Here is a 24,551-nt window from a genome sequence, read left to right as displayed (position 1 = left end):
CATCCTGATGATCCACAGGGACAGAGATTCCCTAAACTCCCTAGGGATTACTAGGATGTATGAGAGATCTTTGCTTCTAGTTGATTACTATGTAATAAAAACAGTTATTCTGAGTGCAAGAATTTGAATAATGAAATGGGAAAAAAACCCTAAAGTTCTTGCTTTTGCAACTATTCTACTTTAAAATAAATCATTTCATAAAACACATCAGCAACACAGAGTATTAATCTTTTTGCTTGCTATCTCTAGTCTTCTAACACATTCAATATTTCAGACAAATAAACTACCATTATAGGTTAAAACCAACATATGCATGAAGATTAATTTTCCAGATAGAAATAACTCTCAAGATATAAGCAAATTTGTCTATTTAATTAAATATTTTTTTAATAAACAAATCTTATTAACATTTTCAAAGAGCGGAAATAGAGCCCAACTAGGTATATTTTTCAGGGCCATAAATATCATTTAACATATTTGCTATAATCCGTAAATTTGCACAAAAATCAAGAACACTTCTAAAAAACAATTATTCTACCTACCAACAAGCCTTATTACATTCAGTGTAGTGTTGGTTAGAATAGGTGCATTCACTTTATTGAGGTTATAATCTGATCTCTTTCTGCTCCTCAGAGTTTCTCGAGAAACACTTGAAAAAAAACAAAATAGGCAAATGTGAAAACATTCAAAGACATACAAATGAAATTTAGTGGAAAATACATTATTCCTCCCTCCTTAATTCACAGGACAGTAAGTCTTCCAGTGCAGAATTTTATTTATGCCAAAGCACAATAGGGTTAGGATTCTAACATTTAAGAAAGAAGCCTGATCTAATTTACATAGAATTGTGCTAGAGAAGGAATTTTTGACTTTCATGCTAATGCTGGAGCTCTGTCTTGCCCCAACAGTCATTTTAATCACTCTGAATCAAATTCTTAATTCATTAAGAGAATGAAAACAACACAAGTCACAACAAAACAGAGGCAGATTTGTCAGCTACAGCTGAAAGTTACTACCTAGAAATAGAATTAATTTTGAGGAAGGTAAAATTAAAAGAATCATTAACTTTTTCATCAATTTTGGTTCTGAAAGAGACAGGAAATTGGACTCAATGATATTTATCCAACTAGACACATTTTAATTTTCTGTAACAGAAACCCTCTGACAGCTGCCACACCTCAAAATTATATTCTTCCAAAAATTTCAATTTCACAGCATAAATCTATGGACAGCAACTCTTGTTTGTTCCAATTAAATAATTTTTAGCTATATCTGCACCACTTCTTTGCAAGGAGGCAGGTTACATGGTATACCTAATAGAAAGAATCATGGTAACAATATTTTATCCTAAAGAGTCATCTTGCGACTACTCTACTTTCATCCAAGTGATGGCCTTCTACCTATCCTGCAAACCCTATGTAAAAGAATGTTAGCCTACTTTACAAAGTCTGAATGTACATCTAAATTGTACAGTGTCCTAGACAGAAACTTGTTTTCAGATCCTTTTAGATGATACAAAGTTGGCTTTTTTTTACATGAATATATACAAATAAAATACTTTTTTATAGACATCAAAATAGAATATATATATTCATTTATATATATCTAGATGTGTATTAAAGAAAAAGAGAATTTAAAATTCAAAAGACTATCTTCAAGCTATGGAAGAACCTTATTTTTTTTCCTTAACCTGTACAAGTTTACTGTTCTGCAGAAGCTCAAAACTCAAAGCATTTGTCTGCAAACAATTGCTTTTGACACAACAGAAATTACACATATACACAAGAGCTGCTAGAGAAGGACCCTCAGTTAACATCTAGTCCTTACTAACCAGTTTTCCACTACCTGCTTCAGAGAGCCTTTATCTGCTTTCAAAGTGTTCCTTTCCTCAGGTTTTCTCTGCAATAATGATGAGCAGTTTAACGTTCCTCCCCATTCTGGAGATCTAAGTGCTGAGCCTTCTAACTGTGCAGGCAGCATAATATTCATTTGATTATTATTCCACTGCTGCTGATTATAGACACTGAACTAAATAGAATACTGAGATGAAAAGCATGTGAATTAGACCAAGGACACAGACAGCCTACTTACCTTTTTATTGGGGCATCTCCTGTCTGCTCATCCACATAATCTCTTTTCAACTCTTCAGGAACATCACTGTCACTATCATACTCTTGATAGGCACTTTTTTCTTGTTCATCTGATTCATACTGTTTAAAAAAAAATTACTACCATTATTTTTCTTATAATATTATCACTCATCTAAGGTTGCACTTTGGTCATTTTTTGGCTTTTACCTTGATTGGGGTACAAATAACTTTGCTGGCTGAAAGGCTGCTGACATTGTTCTTTAAAAATGCAGCAGGCAAATTACATTATGTTGACTGAGTAAATATTTGCATCATTTTATTTCAGCTACTGATAATTTGTGTTGCTTTCTAGTTGATTTATGAAGTAGCCACATATCTGAGCTTTTATTATTTGCTTATAATCAGAAAAAAATAGTAATCCTCAAAATTCATCCATATAGTGGCAGTAAAAAAAAAGCACAGAGAATTACCACCTCTTATTATGCATTAATATATAATAAATACTGTGCTAATTCAATTAAAATTTAGTGACAGTAAAAAGATAAATTGACCACAAATTGTTAACTACAATACATATTGATATTAGAATCTGTCAGTGACATTAATTAAATGCCTTAACATCATAGAATAAGAGGGATTTTGAGAATTTTTTTTTAACATGAAAAAGTACTTTCATTAAGTCTCCTCAATCTAATGTTATTAATGATCTGAAACAGCTATTTATAAGATAAATGCATTTTTATTTTAAAGTATGCATTAACTCACAACTATTAAACAGTGACCTTAATGTGAAGAGACCTTATAAAACTATTTTAAATTTGCACAGCCTGCAGTAAAATTTTAAAGTAAAAATTAATTCAGGTATCCTGCAGCAATAATCAGTTACAAGTGTTCAGGCAATCCACTCAAAGCAGCCCACAGGTAGTGACAAGGTTCATCAGTGTTGAAAAGTGGTACAATACTGGAAGTTAATTGAATCATAACAAAGATATTTTAAGAAGCTATAGAAAAGGGACACAAAGCATCTCACTGAAGCTCAAGATACAGAGCTAACTTAATTGGGTCCAGGGGCCCCATTTTGCAACAACGAAGCACTTAAAAAAGACTTTAAAATTCTCAAAAGAAATCCTGACAATTCCTCCCACACTACAGATAAACTGACAAGTAAATTACTTGTTTATGTCCTTATCGTGCTACTTCTTTCTATGTTTGGCAACATGCCTGTGTTCTCTGAAAACAAAATTTTGCAACTTCTACCTGAAATAATTCCAATTTTCAGTGCTAAAATGTGCTTATACCTTAACTGGTCAGCTGAGACACCGACACAGAAAACCTCCGTAAAATTTTAGCCTGCATTGTCTAAGCAGATTGTTCATCTTTCTATGTAATAAATAACAAAATAGGTGTACCTTCTACTTTTTAAACAGGAGTTCTTTCTGTGTCAGCACTTCAGAACAGACAGTTGTGAGACTGAAACATTAAAGGTTAATGGCTCAAGCAATCAGCAATTTGCAAGAGCAGCAGGTGCTCTGCTGAGGCCAGGCTTGCACACACCAACTGTAGGCTGTCATTCCTAGCAGTAACCCACAATGCATCAGAGGAGTTTGAAATCACTAAGCAGAAATTATTCTTTTTTGTTCTTGAGATGTTATCCAGCCCCAGTAGCACAAGTTAAGCCCAATAAAACATCATTCAATGGGATAAACAATAACAAAAGCCTAAACAAAAACATGTTAATTTAGCATTTAAGAGAACAGTAGAAAGTTTTACATTGAAAAAGATTTGAGCACTGAAAGATTTTGACAGAAGTCTGAAAAAAACACACACAGTTATTGTTCAGTTTTATAGAAGAACCCACAAAAAAGATAATTGTACTTTCAATTACAACTAAAAATGATGTAACAAACATCAGAAAATCCATGGCAAATCACATAGGTGTGAACAGATACAAAAAAAGGAGCAACCTACAACAAGTCTTTCCTATGAAGCTGGAAAGCAAGTCCTAAAATGATAAAATTACCTCCACAAAGAAAGCTAATTTAAACCCCTGGAAAAATACTCATTTAGGTGGAACACGTGTTTCTAACCTTCAGGAATGCTTGACTTGAGTGGGAAAAAAGTACAGATTCAGTGCAAAACAAACTGAACTTTAAATAGGATGCCTGGGCTTCCGGCACTTTTAAAAGCAAAGCAGCACAGTACTGCAGGCAACAGATTCTTGTGCTAACACACTTTAACTTTACCATCATTGCCTCACAAAATATATCATCCTTTACTGAAAGCACAATTTGCCTTCTTTGTTTTTGTTTTGTTTTCTTTTTTCCTGAAACGCTCCATACCCCATTGGAAGCTAACACGTCTTCTGTCTCATCATCCTTGCTGTCGGCCTGGATCTCGAAGGGGTTTCCTGCGGCGCAGTACTGCTGGAACAGCGTCCCCGTCGAACAAACTGCTGAGGCAGGCTGCTTGCTTGGTGACACCGACGGGGACCGCGACTGCTCCAGGAACTTAAATTCCTATCGACAGAAATAAATCACCTTCTCATCAGGCATTCTCAATGTTATTATGACTCTAGTTCCATAAAAACAAAGGATTACAGCAAACTGGTGGACAATTTTGTAGCCAAAGTCTGCTGCTTATTTAAACATGCTTTTCACGCTGGCTCAAGTTAACCTTGAAAGTGATAACCTTATGCTGCTTCTCTTTGTACTTTTAGAAGTTTTCTGCTACAACATGCAATACATCGGCATTCTGAAAGTACTTACTGTCTAAAACTAGGTGAAAACTAATTGTGTTTTTTATTTCACAGAAATAAGGAGATAAAAAATACTTAAATTCTATCAAAAAATTCAGTTTTCTTTACACAAGTTACTAAATAATTTACTAAAGCTGAAAATTTCTTGTTTACATTTTATTTCTAAAAAGTTGTCAAGATTTTTTACTTCTCAAACCCACTGCACAGTTTCTGATCACTGGCTGAGTGCACAAACATTTGCAAATGTATGGACCAAGTAGGACCCAAAAGACATAATTTTTTAACTTTTTTTTTTCCTTAAGAAACACAACTTATCTCAGATGACATACCATTTTTATTTATTAAACTCTAGCTATTGATATTCATAATGGCAAAATGTACATTTTTTTAACTGAAGGTTTAAAGATTAAAACATATGCAGCTAAAAGGACTACAGTGTTAGATTTCTGTTTGCTTGAACAAGTCCGTAACTTTCTGCCACTTTCTGCTGCTCCAGTCCCTTGAGCAGTATGTACAGATTTATAATCCCATTTTTTTACTAAAAATATTAATGATTTGCTGCTGGATGCTGCTGAGGGTCCTCCATTCCTTCCCCTCCGTACTTTTAGTGACCCAGTAGCCTATTGCTTACTTCTACAGTTAACTCCACAGAGGTTGCAAAATGACCTTGCTTAACACTGCTGTGTTAAAACATTTCTGTACTTTAGTTATACCTTTAATCACAGGCACAAGGTTTTATTTGGCAAAACAAGTTAATTTCATCCACCACATGCTAAAAATTAAAAAAAAAACCACTTCAGAGTATTAGAAGGTGAGTACAGTAATTACTTGCTTTCAGTTGGACTTCACCACAGAAGAATATTTTTTTTCCTGTCCAAATGAGGTGGTATGAACTATGTTTCCAGAAACAGATGCCAAGTTGGTACAAGCTAGTGAGCGCTCATGCAACTACTTTCAGGCACTCATGTTTTAGCATCTTACTGTCAGATAAATAATTTAGAAATTAAAAACAGACATATAACAGTCCATTGAAACAGGAAAAACAAAGGCTAACATTATGCTTACAACTCCAGCATCTTCCATAAAAACCTCTGCCTGTCTGAAACAGAAGCACTACTGTTTCAAAACCATTCGACTCCTAAGTTTCTAATAATTCATGAAGTAAAACTAAGGAGCTTTTAGAAGACATTAAAAACATTTGTACAGTAGTTCACGGACCTCACTACTTCTTAGAGCATCATGACTCTTAGTTATTAAAGTATTCATTTGTATATTTTATCCATAGAACTTACATGAAGCTGCAAAATATTAAAGCTGGATTTAACAGGACAAAGTTCCCAGGTCTCATTCTCCAAAAACATTCTTAGTTCTTCAAGACGGGTTCTGAAACACAAATGAATATTCTTAATTGGCAGAAAGATTAAATCACAAAGTTGGCAATTTCTTCACTTCTGCAGTGAAAAACTCCTAAAACTGTACAAAAAGTTACACTTTAAAGCAAGTATTTAAGCAATTCTTCTAACCAACAAACCACCAAATGCTGTGGCTACCAAAACAGTGTGTTTTTATGACACCTCTGGAGAAAGATATTCTTCGAGACTATCTCTAAAATTTGTAAACTAATTTTTTTTGTCAAAACCATCAGAAATTATAGAGAAATTATAATCTACATTTATGCAGAAATATTGGATCTTTTTCCTCTGTAACTGTAGAAAGCAATATTATATATATAAACATGCCACTAACAGCACAACAGCTTCTGAGAGCCCACATAAGACAGATGTTTCTTTCAAACACACTGAAGCCAACAGAGAGCAAAGGGAAAAGGAAAGAAATAATATTCTACAGACATCTCAACATTTCAAAGAAAAAAACATAAATGGCTATTAGTCTCTAATTTTCTTCATAGCTTAATTTTACGATTGTATCAGTAATATAGTAATAAGGAAAAGTAATCAAGCCATTACATCTCTGCATTTCTTCTGTTGTTTTTAATCACCAGAAAAGCCTCCACTCTGTTGTAAGCAGAAACATCTTTGATAAAGAAAAAAAATTTGCCACATAAATGGAATATATAGGAAAAGACAGCAATGAATACTTTTTGGGATCACATTGCTCTGTCTTTTCCTCTTAATATAGGGCATATTGTTTTGTTTAACAAGCAACAGTTGGTAAACTATGCACTGGGTTTCTGATTAGGCAATAAAATATTCTAGGAATACCACAACTTCCGTAATGAATTACAACCACCACTACAATTAAAATTTGCTTGCCACAATGAGATAAGCATTGTGCTGAATTGTGACTACAGTTTCCGGTGTTTATTTAAATTCCCAAGTTAAATACAAATAGACTTTAAGTGCTATTTTCAGGGCATTGAGCACCCATAGCTTGCAGATCTTCTCACAGTAAAGGCAAAAGAAACAACAGAGATGCTGTGAAAACCAGCATTAGAGATTAAAAGTCTTTGTGAGGGATACTGAGGTGAAAGTCATAGAAAAGCAACCATTTAAAAGCCACACAACAGGTTTTATAGCATTTTAAACATGAAAACAAGGCTCTGACAGAGCACTTAAACAAATGCTCTTAATTTTCACCAGCATATACATGTAGAAAGGCAATTGCATAAAGACCTGATGCATTCATTCTTTGAAAAGCTTAAGTGATCAGACAGACCTTTTTACAAGTGTACCAGTACATAAAGTAAATTGCATTTCAAAAATCATCTTATTGATGCTCTTTGCCAAAAGCCCATTCTGATTTTTCAGAACAATCCATTTGCACCCAAAATACAGGCTTCCTATATGCTCTAGTACTATGTTCTCTTCTATGTTTTTTGAATCACACAGCCAATTCCTTTCAGTATTTTCTGTATATTGGCAGTTCTCCATAACACCACACTGCCCAGGAGGCCATGCATGTCAAATTACAGAAAGAACTGATTACTCCTGGACTCCAAGCATTTCAGTTCTGTGTAGCTTTCATGTACTAATGAATCCTTAAAAGCACTCCTGCTTTTTTTTTCCCTCCAATTAAATATCTAAGAGAAGTGAAAGCCACATTAGCTTGATCTGAAAAGGCAAGATGCTTAAAGCTTTCCATAAAACAACCTGGGGGATATAGCTCTGAGACAGGGTTTTTTATGTTTTTCCTTCTGAGAATGAAAACAGCAGCCAATTAATCTTCACAATACCCATGCAGCATAAAACACATAAAAAATATTCAAAGGTTTCATATAATTTAATTCATGTCAATAAATATTTCATTCTATTTTCACAAGAATTACATTATCTTAAAAACACAAGTTATTTCAAAAAATTACTATTTCTATACATATTCCATCGATGTTCCTTAACCTTTATTTTACTCAAAGATAATTCAGAAAATTAGCCTATGATTACTTAAGCTGTTAATCATATACAGAACTGTAACAGTCAAAATTATATTTACGTAAACCTACAAGGCATTATGTGATAAGTCAGTGTAGTTAGGTAGACCAAAATCGGTTCATGAAATTCTGTTTAGGATTCAGAAAAAATTCAAGAAATAAAAACAGGTGGCATCTCCTGACAAGACATAATGTGGATCTGATTAGGGCTCAAGTTTTTAAGGCTCAGACAACTGGAACTGAGGTCTTCTTCAAATCATGAAAAAGAACTCCTAGCAACAAACTAACAAAGCTGGAAGAAATTCCAAACCACATTCTCATCTTCTGAATTCAGTACTGTTTCATGTTCTCCTGCCCTAATTTTCGTACTTCATGGACTTTAGGCAGAAAGTCTCAGACTTTTCAAATGGCTCTGGATGTATTAGGTGTATGATAGCACCCAAACAAGAGGACAACAGATCAAGACTAGGAAAGTAAGCATTTCCTACAGCATGGAAGGCTGTATTTCTTCTCATCTCTTCCTAGTTTTTACACCCAGAAAGATCATAATGCTAGAAAACTAGAATTAAAAAGTCGTCAATCATCCAAACCAAAACATTTCTAAAATCAAGGCAACTTAAACAAACAAACAGAAAGATAAGTCTTGATGCTGTTATAGCCATATATCATATCTGGGTCCAGAGAATGCCTGTCCATGACAACACATGACTGGCCTCAGCTATGACAATACAGCTCACTGAAAGGTAGTTACATCCTGCCAACGAACAGGCCATGAAGACATGACACTCCAACGGATGGACTCAGTTCTAAATATCTTACTTGATTCAAGACAGAAATGCATACTGAAAAAACATTTCAGAGTCATACATGGTAAGTCTTCTTAAACAATAGCACAGAAAAAGAAGACACAATTTTGCTACAAAGTATGGACTACAAAGGCATTCCTCCTCAAGATGCCAGGAGACAAGAGACAACCTAAAAAACTACTGAAATTCTGCATTAAAAAGTTGTTCATCTTTTATCTGACTAGCCTGCTGCAGAACTACAGTTTTCCACAAACACAGTGGAAGTGAAGGCTTCTCTATCCTCTCCCCTTCTTCAGGGCTCAGAGCCTTATTCTCATCAGGAAACATACTCTACAGGCAACTTCAACACAGGAACATTATGCAGTGTTTTCTTTGGAAAGCATTTACCCAACAATAAATGACATTAGAATCATCTACTGCACATATAATAGTCTCACCTGTGGTATGTTTTGAAATAGTTAACGCTTTGTTTTCTGATAGATTCTTGCAAAACTTCAGACTTACTGCCACAAAATTCTTCTCCAACCTGCATCAGCCTAAAGTAATAAAACAAAGTTTAGACATATTTACTGATTTCTTAATACTGCTGTTCCAACTGTGAGTGTAGATGTATCTTCATAAACACAGAGTACCAATGTTACATTGCAATGTTAGGGTTGCATTCCACAAAAGTCCACGTCTCATTTTCCTTCAAATCCTACCACTGTGTGCCATACACATAAGAGACAAAGAGCCATAAGCAAAATAAATGTATTTTTGAGAGCCGGCTACACAGGGCAAGCTGCCAGTTCACAGTCTCAATCTGTCATTTTATTACCAAAACAGAAAGATATCAGTTGTACAGGTTGGCAGTACCACAGCATTTTTCTGCTTGACTCAGACTCCCTTTAAGAGCTCTTAGAAAAAAAAATGAGTAGACCTGCACACCCCATATCTTAAAAGGAGACAATACTGAAGTCATATCACTTATGCAGCAAAGTGGTTCATGCTACTCCTCCTAAATACATCCTCATAAACTCTTACATATAGAAGAATTGATCTTCAAGCTACCAGCACATTTGAATGAAATTAGCACCAGAATGCAAATATCAGCCTTAATCAACAGGGCTATCTGACCAGAGCTCATTTGTGGACATGTACTTAAAGGTGTTACGACCACACCAGCATACCTGCTGATAACATCAAGTACAAATATGAAGTCATCGTATTTGAAGTTAGACAGATCTGTTCCCAGAAGATACGTTTTCACTTTCAATTGAACATCCTACAAAATACAAACAAGTTTTTGTATAGTTAATACACCGAAGACAAAAAGTGAAAGTTTGGATGCTTGGTTCATTAACGCGTGTTGGTTGCTCGCAATTAAAAATTCTTTGAGATTTAGAATAGAATTCCATTTTCTGTAACATGGGTAATTTCTCTAAAACAATTTTATAATCAGTTTCTTTAGACTCTATAGCACAGATAGAGTCAATCCTAGATGCTTTATCGTACAGAACTCAGCTTTTTCATCATACATTTTGGGTGACACTGCACACCCAACTGATCCAGTAATCACACCAGGAATACCATGAAACCAGCCAGGTTCACAAAGCTCCAGTTCTCCAGAGTTATGGTTATACCAGAAATATAAAGCAGTATACAGGAAAAACATATGAGATGAAAACAGATTGTGTGGCAGCACACAGGTTGAAAGTGATGGAATCAGACTAAAAGTCCTGTTACTATGTTTTGGTATTTTGTCTGAGTTTGGAAGCATTGCAACCACTGAGTCATAGAAATTATATTTCCATGGTCGCTTTAAAAAGTCACTTAAAAAAAAACCTAGAGACATTTCTTTAAAAACATTAGTATAAATATAACCATAACTAATATTGGAGAGGTGGAAGGGAGGGAATAAATACCTAGAGGGAAACAAAATTCAAAACCCATACCTGCCATATTCGTGAAAGCCCATGCTCCAATTTCTTTTTTACATAGTTGCGGTCAAAACTGTTCTCTTCAGTTCCAATCACATTGTTGCCATCTGAAACTTCAGGTTAAAGGCATTCTAAGTATTTCCAAAAGCTTTGAAAGTTATCCTACGCAAAATTATATTTCCTTAGCCATATTATTGATTATGCAAACTCCAGAAGAGCTACTTTTCTCTACATTTTTGAACAGAAATGAATAATGCACATATAAGCATATAAGCATGATATGCAAATGCAGACCAGGAGAGTTTCATCTCGTGGATACCAAACACCTGTCCCAGTAGTGTTCCTTAGGTAGTAATGTACTGCAGGGATCACAGTGAGAGCTAATCCTGACTGACCCTTGTAGCTCTTCATTACTAGGCTTCACAGCTTTTTCCAAACAAACTCCTGGCTTAGCTTCACCTACCTTAGAGAAAAGAGCAATTTTTCATGTCTAATTTTGTTGCCTACTGAAGAAGAGTCCAGAAACATAATCAATGTACATACATCTTCCATTTGTCAGCACCATGAAATTTCTATCAACAAAATAAGTGCTCTTTCCTTGTCATGCCTTGCCCTGAATCCAGACATTTCAGTCTAGATAAATATCATGCAAATATTGTGAACACCTTACTAAAGAGGCCAGTAAGGAATGGGATGCTGGATACAAGATTTTTTATCAGCCTTTTCAGATGTATGTAAAACAGATCCTGCAACATTGTCTGGACTACCACATATTTAAGAGAACAAAAGAAAAAATACCCACTAAAAGGAATTGTTATGACTTGTATCAAACACTGACAGTTCCATAAAACAAAAATAAAAATAGAGCACAGCAGTCTGACCATGTTTTCATTGTATCTTCTTCAGAACATCCAGTGTTCACTGTCAAGTGAGCAATTTCCTTCTGTAACAACCACCAGTTATAAATAGCACTTAGCAGTGCCTCATTCTCCCTGTCCTAGGCCAGTTTCTTGCTAAGTAGAACAGTGTCATCCTTCTCCTCATAAACAATCTGGTTTCTGATTTGAACCTTTCCAGATTATGTTTCTCAGAACAAGAACTATTACAAAAATGTTTATATCAGCTTAAGAGGAACAACAAAAATATTGTATTTTCTACACCTGTACCTCCATTTAAATTCAAAAAACACATGTGGGGAATATGAATACTGAGAAGGATGCTGGCCTTGCTTGATTTCTTTCAGATGGAGCCATAAGGTGTGGCTGGACACATTATTAAATTATGAACTTTATCCAACACTGAGAAAGCTTTACCTGTAAACTAGGGATTACAGCAGCGAACATACAAACACTACCAAGAACTACTGGCATGCTAGTTGAGTTAGTGTGCCGACAAGGCTGAAACTCAAGAACACAGACCCAGCACAATAACCAGCCAGAATGCAAAAGTTTCTGTACTGTGAATTGAATAACTCCTCATCAAAATTAAAAAGCATAATAAAATACACTCCAGAATTTGGGTTTATATTCATTTTTCAAGGCTGCAAACCTGTGTTCAGCTTTTCGTGTGTTAAGACATTGAGACTGCTTTTGCAGGTTAACTGAGAATCTACCCTAATAATTCAAAATTAGATGATAAAAGGCTCTTTTATGTGCAAACACGACCTAAACTTAATTCCATACTATCTACTGTTGCAAGACATGCAAAAAATGTCCCTTATGAATGAAAAAATCATAAAACAAATATTACCCACTGTCTACATAAATCATAATTTACTAACTGTACCTAAATATCCTCATCTTCTGAAAGTAATCATTCTGACAAATTCATTTTCCTGATCTTCCATGGAAGATCAAATGAAACACAAACAGAAAGAATCTAAGAATCTAATTTCTATAACAAGAAAACCTCTAAGTGGATTTAACCTTTCCCAGACTATCAAGGAAATAAGACCAGCAATCTTAGACACAGCACACTCTTTGGTGTTTCTGCAACCTCCTCTCTTTTAAACTTCCACAGACTGAAGCCAATGCTAAACAATTCAGTGTCCTTGACCTGTTCTCTAGTCCCTGTACTCACAAACTGCCATTCATGAAGGAATGGCTGGACAGACACTGCAATATGGATGTTATTGTTCACTAAAAAAGCAATGGAATATTCTGTCTCTTGTCAGTCTCCCAATGGCCTTGGTTTATGGCCAGTCATGCCAAGAGGTCTTGTTTCCAGTCTTTTAATGAACTGCACTGCAGCTAATTTCACACATGCAAACACATTAATTTAGGACAACTTCCTTGAAAATCAAGGACTGCACATTTTGCGTTTACACATTTTGCAGTGAGGAATTTGGAACAAGCAGAGAACACATATATTCATAACTACACATAAAAATAAGGATCAAAACCACCCAGGAGTTATTATTCTAGATGCCTGATTTAAATACAGTAATTCTCCAGGTTTTTCAGTATTTCTCAAAATTCAAAAAGGCAATTTTCAGTCATAACAAAAGGTTTTTGTTTAATCCTTGCACAGTAGAGGAAAGCAAATAAAAGGACTCAATCAAATCTCTGTCTTCTAGCTTCACTCTTTGAATACTAAGCAGGTCTTGCATAGAATTTACACTGTACTATAAACGAAACATTTTGAAAATTAAAATGATTGAAATTGAATTTACATCCTACATTATCTTCTCACTTTTCTTTGAATCTTTTACAGATACTAGAGCTGATACCAACTTTTACCCCTAGGATTACCCATGTGAAATCAGGAGTTTAAATGCTACAGTGATCATTTTACCATTCATTTTCAGGTCTTCTGTTAAATCTTTGTCTCATTAATACATAAATTCCATCAATGCCATAGTAAACTTCATGCTTGCTATGTGAAAATCCAGCTGAACCAGGCAAGCCCTCACACAAACCAGTGTGACTTCGAAGATCACTCTGCTTTGAGCAGGGAAGACAAAAATTATCTGCACAGGTCCCTTTAAAACTCATTTTCTATTTGATTCTTTACTAAAAACATAAACAATGCTCTGACCACAACAAGCAGTGTAATGGAAAATTTTCCAGTAAGTAGTTTATTTTGAGGAATGAAACCCCATATTATAGAATTTGCTGTTTACCAGCAAACAACAAAACCATAGACTAAGTAGCATCTCATTAAATATGACATAGAATTAATTTCATGTTATGTTGATAATTTTAGTTCACTTTATCTTCAGTTTGATTAAACAAGTCCTACATACACTAAATTCTGTCTTTCCAAGGAGTTCTTCTGGATAAGTTTCACTACTGAAATACAAAGAGCTTTATAAATAATGTCTTTCAAGTCCAGTTTCTCACATCTACAGTTGTACTTATGCCCTAAAATCAAGAGTCCCTTGACACATTTAAGGTACTTTCTAAGAGTGCTGAGATTAACTGGGACAGCTATGAGCTCCCAAAATTATAAAAGCCAGACATCAGTTGTACATCTACTGCTCCAGTCTGTGGGGGTTATTTGAAGAACAACTTCAGCATAATCTCCTGAACTGCCTCCCCGGTTCCCTCTGACATATATGCCCATCCTACAGGAATTTTACTCTGTGACTTTACCACACATCATAGTCAGTAAGTATGAAATGAGAATTCCCTGTACAGTTTCAATAATTACTGTAGAATAAGCAATGACTTTTAGAAAAAAAAAAAACAGTAGATATTTACAGTCCCTCTGAAATTAAACTGTACTTCTAAAATTCCCTTGCGTGCTTTACCATTGCTGAGGTATTTGAAAAAGTGATTCAGTAGATGACTACATTTCAGTTGTACATTATAGCTAAGCCGTATGTACAGAAAATTAAAAACTGAGTGACAGAAGGTTAGTAGTAAACATACCAAAACACTCTGGCATGTATTTAAAAGCAGTGCATCTAAAATTATGCATCTGACTGTATAGATGACTTTATTGGGCTTAATGGCTATGTAGAAGGCTTTAGAATGCAAATTGTTTTGTCTTCTCAGGATGTCAAAAATAACAACTCCAAGGAGAATTAGTTTTATAAGTGCATATGTGGCTGAATTAGGATCGACTGCAATAGTTTTTTGCTATATTTTTTTAAGATTCCACACAACAGGGGAAGGACATTTTCCCTAAGCACTGTTCAAAATAAAATAATTTATATCTGCAAGACTGGCACATACAAATATTCGTTTAAAAATTAACCTTACACCAAGAAGTAAAAAAATCCAGTGAGTGCTTTAGTCCTTATTGTACACTATCAGCAAAAATGCTGAAGGCACTGAGTCAAGACCATGAAGATATCAATACATAAATTAATAACTTGAGCACAAGAAAAGTTATTTCCAAATATCAGAAGTTTTGTTTCCAGAAGTTTCTTACCAGAAGACACAACTGCTGCCTCATCTTGGTCGTGGTTCTCATGCCACTGCATCGTCCGGTAGTAACTGAGCATGACTTCCCAAAGGGCTTTGCAGAGATCAGCAAGGCATGGAATGTAGCTGTCTGAGGTAATGTGCTGCAGAGCAACAAACAGCATTGACAAACTTCACAATTGTGTTCATTTTTTGCTGCAGCAACACAGACTGTAAGAAACTCTTCAAATTCATACAGCTGAGCTGAGATAGATCAGTTTCATGTTCAAATGTATTTTAAGAAGTGACAGATTCCTGATTTTGGTCAACTAACCAAATGCTGTCCAAAAGTACGAAGTGTTTTTGTTAGCACCTATTTTTTAATTTTCTCAATTGGCCTGTATGTTAACTACCTCTTACATTTATTTTACAGTGACATAGATACAGATGTAAGGCTATCTCACTATCAGAGGGATGCAGCCACCCCTGTGTGTCTGTTCAAGGACACAGACTTTTGTACTGAAGTGTGACAGAGAAACCTTCCTGGCAAATATCCCATTGGGTTGAACGATCTTTAAAGTAGTAGTAAAAAAAAAAAAAACAAAAACACTTGCTGAATCAGCAATTTTCTCTACTAACTTATCAGTAAATGCTATTCTTATTTCAGGGCTTTTAGTATCCAAAATCGAAAGTTTTCTTGTGCAAATCACTGTATCTGAAGACATAATGACTTTCAGTGGACAGGAAGAAAGGATTACTTACTAAATATCAAGGTAATTCCATTTAAACTAAGGAAACAACCTATTTTCTTTGAGCTTATATAAGAATAAAGAAAATCAAAACTTGAGACTAAAGCAGCAAAGCTTTGTCCTGCTTCAGAAATATTCAAAAAGAAAAAACATGTAAAAGCATGGCATATTGCTAAGAACAGAAAGGCTCAACAATGAAACAGTGACTCTGACTGCACAGGCACTAACTTTCATAAATGCTTAAGAATTTCTGAAAACATTACTATTTTTAAAGGATTCACATTATTATAATATCCAGTTTCTGACTTCCAAAAAGATGCAAACAAAACAAAGAAAAAAGCCACTACAGTCCCTCACTGCCCATGTACAATGGAAATAAGCTAGATGAGTTAATTTTGACAGATTTTTAGAAACACACAGCAGCATACCTGCCTCAAAAGGAATACTTCAATTTTATATGACCTCCCTTGCTTAATTAAAGTACTCCATAACCCTTTACATGTTAAGGGCATGCTGGCTTAACAGCATTAGGCAGCCTGAAGAGGGTTCTCACTTAACTAAACAAAGAGAAAGAGGGCTCATAGTTCAGTTTTGAACAATTTATTCCTCAACAACTGAATGCATGAGATGAAAACCTGCTGTTTTTTCTACAGGAAGTTAAAAATTGAATTGCTATGATACCTCATCTTATTCAGCACCCTGATCTCACAAACACATTACAACAGGTAACAACCAACACTGAACAGCATGGTAAGAGACCAGAATTTCCCATCTGCAGCCTGTCCCTAAATATCTAATGGTTACCAAGATAGTAATGAAAAATTTAAAAAGTAAATTTCAATGTAATTGCAGCAATATTCATAGCAGAATCAAGTCCCAAAATCTGAGTACCTTCCTTTTACAGAATGCCAGCTACTGCAGGCTCACATTAACTTAAGCATCATATATCAGATTTCGCATAAGTAAAGACTAATAGAAATAATGAGGAAATAATTTTGTAACCATGCAGTTGAAGCCACACTCTTTCTCTGTATTACAAAATGTGGTATTTCCAAGTATCTGAAAGATCCCTCCACACACTCAAGTATAAGGATAAACAGCAGAACAGCAACACACAACAGCAGAAAGATGACAGGACTGCAGTCTAGAGAACAAAGATCAGGATTTGCTGGCTTTCTGCAACTAGAATTCATCTCAGTGAAGTGGAAATACCAACTATCCAGAAACTTACTCCTTATGTTCATGAACACTTAAGTCAATTATTCCCAAGAAATTTATTTTGCTTTATCACACTTTCATTTATATGAAGGCTCTTAGATAATGTAAACTTTTTAAGTCAGAGGCTCCTCTTTACAATGAAATGGTTTACAATGCAGATGTGTTGTTTACTCGTGGCAGCTACTTGATCCCAGGAGATAAGAGAAGTGAAAGAACAGAAAATGGATCAGAATATGAACATTAATCTCCTTGTGACTATAATTCAATTTTATAAATTGCAACTGATGGGATGGATCCTTAAGTTTATGAAGCATGATGAGCGCTCCATCTGTGACTGAAACAAACATCCTAAAGAACATTCAAGATAGAAACATAATTTCAAATTGTAATTCAACATTAGCCCCCTAAAATAGCTCACATTCTTCTTCCCTGTCATTGAAGTTTTATAAAATTTCTCAGGATGTAACAGTAAAATCCCAAATGAAAAAATTAAAAGAGTGAATTAAAAAAATGCTACATTCATTCTAAAAACATCACAAAATATGCAAGAAATGACACTTAAAATTTGCGGCAAATATATGTATATTCCCAGCCCATGATCTGCCTATCATCAGGCTTTCACATCTCCAGAACATAGCTGTCCCTTATCCTGGTATCAAAAGTGCAAAATTATATGTGAGAATGGAAAGTGAAGGATACAAAGTCAGGAATAATGGGAAAACACCAATTAAATTAGAATCTTTACAAGAATTCTTACTGAAATGCAGTATCAGAGAAATTGTGAATTCTACCTAAATGCACTGGAATAAAGTTCAAAGATAATAGTTATTCCAATAAGTAGTATATCATACTGAAGACACACGTATTTTGAAATGTTGGTCTTTATTAGATGGAGTGCAAGGTGCTAAGATTTAGTGCATTCAAAATCGATACTAAGTTATGAGTAACAAATATCTCAAATAATCATAAGCTCTATTAAGTAACTAGAGTAGCTACAGGGTTAACAACTGAGTCCCTACTGACAAAAAGTACACCTACAACAGTGAAAAAATTCAGATTAAAAACCATACATATATGCAAGAATTACATACTGTACAGAGGTCTTTGTACTGTAACTTCTGAAACTTGGTGTCTGTGTTTCCGGCACACAGCTCCACATATCCAAGAACTACTTGAAACACAGTGTTGTGAATGGCTTGGGTGAAGTGCATATGTAACTGGTCCATTGCTGTCTAAAAGAAACAGAGCAACATTAAACCAAACTGTAAAATTCAATTTATATGCCATCATCTTTTAACATAAATCTTTTTCAGTACTGAACACCTGTAAGCATGTCCTCCAATCTCTGTTTCAAAAATACCTAACATAGATCTTGGCAATATTACAATATGGTCACATAAAAGAGTTCAGGTATTGCAAGTAAAATCAGTTTCCTCTGCCATCTTCCTTCTTTACCTTTTTTTATACACTGTCACTAGTAAATATTAATATAACATAGATAATTATAGAATTTGCTCACTCATTTACCCTTCTCCCAATTACTGATAACATGCCAAAAATAAATTAGTTGGGATTCATGCTCTTTTTCCCACTGGAAACACTGCCCACTAAATCAAAAATATTGCCTTTGCAATCATTAAAATTAAAAGCACAATTAAAAAGTCTTAATCCACTTGCCAGAGTGAAGAACCCAAAGTACAATTAAGCATTATAGAAAGGTAGGCACATAATACAAATAAATTTCCTATAAAATTCCTCTTTTTGGTAGGAAAAAAACCCACTTTTTTTTTTTTTTAAAGACTACATTTTCCAGGAAAAAATAACATGTACTAAGGACTAATGACTAGGTAATATATTCGTTTTGCCATAATCATGTCTGAGTTTCAGGTCAGGATGTTTCCCAAGTGTCCCTGTTCTTAACAAATTATATGTAACATTATTCCATTTCAGAAACTGAATTTTCTCACTGTTTTCACATACACATAATCAGCAGATTTGAAAGTGTTTAGTTTCACTACTTCCTATTTGACATTTTTAGTCACCAACAAGAGCTGAGAACTCAATCACTCTACAAGAAATGAAGAAGCAATTCTGCTTAAATTAAAACAGCCCATCTTCTATAGCTAGTCCTAACTTGAATTAGCTAAAGAAAACAGAATGACAAATGATATAATGAAAAGTACTGAAGAACCTTGACATTTTGTTTACTGAGAAGCAGTCAATATGGGAGAGATTTGAATAAAAATGCAACTAAATTATTTTCAGGACAAATTCAAAATATGCACTTTACTAGTAATAAAAAGAATGCCGAAACCAACTCACTCTATAATGGAACAAAGCAAGCAAAACCATGCAGTAACAAATAACACTTTTGTCAGAAACTTCATTCCTCTACAACAAGTATCTGCCTTTCTCAACGTGTCATGTACTTGACATGCAGTGAATACATTATACCTATTTTTGTTCAGTAAATAAGAAACTGAATACAGTGCACTAAAAAAATGAAAAGTCTAATTAATCTTCTCCCCTGATTTTAAGTTGCAGTCTTTAGGCATTCCAATATTTCTGCACATTAACAAAGTATGGAAAGATAAATCCATTTCTATCCTACTGCAGAGCTGCACTGGTTTTACAGTCAAGCCAGGGAAAAGAGAACCCAACCTACAAAGGTTCTAATTAAAAAGAAGCAAAACAAACAAAACTTTAAAACAAACCAAATAAAGGCAATCTTATTTAGATATACTCCTGAAATTTAGAAAGAGCATTAAAAAAGCCAACCATAATAGAAAATGATTGGGGTTCTTGTCCTGTCTTCACCAGAGGACAGGTGCTTTGATTTGATCTTTAGCAACTAAAGGCTTCTGGGGCAATCTCTTCCCTAAGGAAATCAATCCTTGTTAGACCAGCACCACCACATTCAGTCTGTATGAGCACTGACCACTGACAAAACATGCCTCCAAGACTTGCATGTCTCCTCATCCCCTTTACCTCACAGGACCTTGATGTTAGCTCCCATACTTCATTCCTTCTGAAGGGAACAGGTCAATTGCCTTCTCAGAAAAATAAACCAATATGAAGCCTCAAGACAGTGCACCAAAGAGAAGAAAACCCCATCCTATGGGAGAACCTAGGTCTACTCCTCTATACACAGAAAATGCTCTAGACACACAAAGATGTAACTTTCCAGACATGTCCACAGCATGTGTTTGAGGTGCCATGGGGTGTACTTTACTGCAAAAATCTATCCCCTCACATGCTCCATTGCCATCATGTTAACAGTACAATATAAAATGGACATACTCAAGGCAGAGGTATGCACAACCCAAAAAAACAGACCTAGCTATAAAAAATAGTATTCACATGACCAAATAGAACGAATAGTGCCAACAGCAGTATAAACAGAGCTGAAATATATAACTGTTATCGTTATGATCTGTCCAAAAATCTACATGTTGCAGTAACACAGAGCTTATCTTTAGCAATTAAATGTTAAATTATATGAGCATTATAAAAGCTTCCATATACATATGTTTGGCAAGATCCATCACCACTAATATGCTGGTTTTGGCTGGCAAATTCACAGAGCTACTGTGAATTTTCTTCACAGTAGCTGGTATGGGACATGGGGCTGTGGTTTTGATTTGTGCTGGAAACAGTGTTGATAATTCAGGGAGCTGAGCATATCTGACACAGGGTCAAGATCTTTTGTGCTTCTCACCCCAACCCTCCAGAGGAGGGCGGAGGTGTACAAGGAGTTGGGAGGAGAAACAGCCAGGACAGCTGACCCCAACTGACCACAGGAATATTCCATAACATGTGGTGTCATGCTTAGTAATAAAAGCTGGGGCAAGAAGGAAGAACGGGGGGATATTTGGAGTGATGAAGTTTGCCTTCTTGTGGCTGTTACACATGATGGAGCCCTGCTGTCCTGGGGATGACTGAACACCTGCCCACCCTCTGACTTTGTCATGGCACCAAGGAGGAGGAAGCGAGCAGCTGTGAGGGGCTTAGCTGCCACATGGGATTAAACCAGACAATTATGAAAATAAATTTCCATCACAGTACTCAAAGCTTCATGATGTTACATGACTATTCTTTATGACTTCCTCAGAAGGTAAGTACTAACCTGTGTTTTTCCAAGCAGCCTGTAAGCCTGCTGAACTTTTGTATAATGATTGATATCAAAATTCTTGCATATTTTGGAAAGTGCTACGTCCAATTGTTCCTATAAAAATGGAAGAAAAAATGTGTTAAACACTAAAAAAAAAACAGGCCAAGTAATACATTACTTAAACAGCATCAAGTGAGGAAGATATTTATTTAAACAGCGTGGTAATTATGGTTGTAAAGTAATCAAGACTGTGTGTGACTAGACTGTTCTGAGGCGCTTAAGTGTTACTTCTCACAGTGTAAGTACTTCAGTGTCAGCCACAGAGTTCCACCACTCCCAAGAACAAGTAAGAATACTGCAGTCAAATTCAAAGTGATGTTTACTTTGAGAAGGCCAGGAACCTCAATATGGCAGAGCTGGGATTTCTGAGTTGGTATACTTCAACCCCTAAGAAAAACCCAGATCTGGGGGTTAATTAAATTACAGACTTCTTAACCCTCTGACTACATCTCTTAAATTGAACTAACACTGCCTAAATTAAAAGGTTATTGGCAAGACAGCCATTTACAGAATACTACATCAGCACAACAATCAGTACCTGAGAGAGTCTAAAAAGAAAGTAGACACACAAATACAGGTTCTGCCAGCAGAGCCGTGTCTGAGCATACTGAACAGCTCTGCAAAAAGTGAAGTTTGCCTACTATGTAAACTGAATGAAAAATAAACTTCAACAGGATCATGTATCTAATAACTAATAAAGCTTTCAAGAATTTGACTATGTAGGCTTAATAACATAATTCTCATGTAGATACTGTAATATATTCAGATACACAACCTATTTTTTCCCAACAATGCAAAAAATAAAAACAGAATGAATCCATATCATATAATAACATACACAGTTAACAAATATTTTCTTTCACTGCTAGATACTAAAATAATTTCAATTTTTATTATTTTATGATCTTGCAATACAGTCTTGCTCTTAAAAATAGAAACCATAGTAGATGGGTGTTTATGTACTTTTACTTAATCCACTGGAAAATTTTCATGAATTACATCTTTAATCACAGAATATTTTTGGTGTTAAATCCTAGAAATTTGGTGGGAGTTGTTAATTGTACTTTCTTCCCTAAGCCAAATGGTAAAAGGATAAGTAATCTAAAGATTCAGAACTTCTCTAAAACATTACTCAGAAATTTGAATTTCAGACATATGCTCATTAAAAAAAAAAAATTCCTTCTCTTGTCTCTTGCAGAACACCTGTACAAAGAAAAAAAACAGGATATCAAACTACCCATGAACAGAGCTCTTAAACAGAGAACATTAGTGTTTTCTGTTACATTTTTCTATAGTTCCTTCCACTAAAACCATCCTGCATTCTATTTGTAACTTAGTATAAAAGTAAGATCTATATTAAAAGCTAAATTTAAAAAAGACAAGAAAAAGGAATGGACTTAAGTAGAGGCACTCAACTATTGAAAAGGCTCATTATTGAAATCCTCAGTAGCAGAATATTACTCTGTGTTAATTAGACCATGTATTTCTCAGCAATACTCCATGGACCCCAGGATGTCTTATGCTTCTTCCATATTCACAGGCATAACTTCAGTAGAAAATAAGATACTTTCACAGGAAGAAAGTAAGATTTTTTTATAAATTCACAAGTAATAAATAAGAATCTTGAACATAATCATTTAGCTAGCTGTGAATTGCTTTCACCAACCAAAATAGTATATTTTATCATATTTTAATAAGACCAAAATTTGCTCTTCAAAGCTGTTACTGGAAGGAAGTAAAAATTTGTGTCTCTTTTTAAGCAACATCAGCATTTGCTCACAAGGAAAAAGCTGAGTGCTCACCCTTACACGGCCTGTGTTAGAATGGGAAGAAAACAGTCATTCCACCAGCTCTTTTGAACTAGACATACTCTGAATAAAGCACTATCAAAGAAAGACTAAAGGAACAAAAACAGCTTTACATAAAAGCTGGAGTACAAAGAGATAACTGAAGGAAGCTGACAAAATTTTAATTTTACAGGGAATTAAATAACAAGGTATTATAAAACGTGCTAGTCTGACTTTCTGAAGAGCATGTGACAACGGGTGTAGACAGCTGCTCAGATAGCTAATTCAGCTTCCTGGTAAACATTACATGCACATGCATTACATGCATCACATACACATTATACATACCTACATTGCTAGCAGTCCTACAAAAAGCTGGCCAAGTTCCAGCTCAAAATTACCTAGTACTGGAGTGCAAAGCATTCCTTTTTTTTCCCACCAGTTTCCAGGAAGACACTTAACATTTTATATTCCTTTGCTTTTATGATACTATTTACCAACTTCAACCAACCTTAGTCTCATCCTTCACAGCTATTCACATCTTACTTCCTACAGCTTAGCACTGGTCTTATCCAGCAGCTTCCAGTTTGCTGACCTCTAAAATTTCCTGTGAAACTGTGATCTCTTGTGCAGTTTATCCAAATCTACTGGCTTGCTATTAATTTACTTTTCACAGCTCTTTAGAAGTTCAATACTTCAAATGCTATGTGACTTTTAAATTTGACTGCTCTACCATTTAGAGTGAGCACAACTAGTGAACTGGGTCATAATATAACATATTACAGAGCACTTAGGTTGATTACAGCACTAAAGTCTACATGAACAGCAATGGCTATAGCATCCAAAGAGAGTATCTGAAAGAAATGTACACATTCTATAATTGCTATAATTACTGGAAAGCTGTAGTACTTAGAGATTAAATACTAGCACATATTTAGAGATTAAAAATTAACATATACTAAACATCAGTATATTAATTCTTACCTCTATTTGTTCCAAAGTGTCTTGCAGTTTTGAATTTAACTCACTATTGATGAATGAAAAAATGTATAGAATAAAATTACTGATTATATAAACATTTCAGACCATTTCTTATTTCCAAAAACCCTACAACTGCGCCACAACATAGTAATTCATCATAAACCATTAAGCTGCTGTTACTGTGTCAGACTAGCACCATCACACCACCGCTATGTTGGAAAGCACATTATTCTAGGTTTATAATGCAACAGCATTAGGAGGGTCTAGACAAGACTCCATCCTGCTACGATTTAACCAAGAATTCAAAGAAATTCCCAACTTCCAAGGAACTTGCTTTA

General features: G+C 35.0%; 1 protein-coding gene across 2 annotated transcripts in view; it reads right to left on the bottom strand.

The window, feature by feature from the left end:
* Positions 1–24,551, bottom strand: part of VPS50 (VPS50 subunit of EARP/GARPII complex) — a 77,865-nt gene that overhangs the window by 31,064 nt on the left and 22,250 nt on the right. For both annotated transcript variants that reach the window (XM_030264668.4, XM_030264669.4), the window contains exons 10-20: positions 24,217–24,259; positions 21,401–21,499; positions 18,366–18,506; positions 15,336–15,471; positions 10,974–11,071; positions 10,209–10,303; positions 9,477–9,575; positions 6,138–6,228; positions 4,430–4,606; positions 2,092–2,210; positions 543–649 (exon numbers count right to left, since the gene is read on the bottom strand). In XM_030264668.4, the coding sequence (XP_030120528.4) occupies positions 543–649; positions 2,092–2,210; positions 4,430–4,606; positions 6,138–6,228; positions 9,477–9,575; positions 10,209–10,303; positions 10,974–11,071; positions 15,336–15,471; positions 18,366–18,506; positions 21,401–21,499; positions 24,217–24,259 (1,205 nt within the window). The remainder of the gene's footprint in view (positions 1–542; positions 650–2,091; positions 2,211–4,429; positions 4,607–6,137; positions 6,229–9,476; positions 9,576–10,208; positions 10,304–10,973; positions 11,072–15,335; positions 15,472–18,365; positions 18,507–21,400; positions 21,500–24,216; positions 24,260–24,551) is intronic.

Source organism: Taeniopygia guttata, chromosome 2 (assembly GCF_048771995.1).
Source record: "Taeniopygia guttata chromosome 2, bTaeGut7.mat, whole genome shotgun sequence".
NCBI lineage: Eukaryota > Metazoa > Chordata > Aves > Passeriformes > Estrildidae > Taeniopygia > Taeniopygia guttata.
This window is presented reverse-complemented; position numbering and strand designations above follow the sequence as displayed.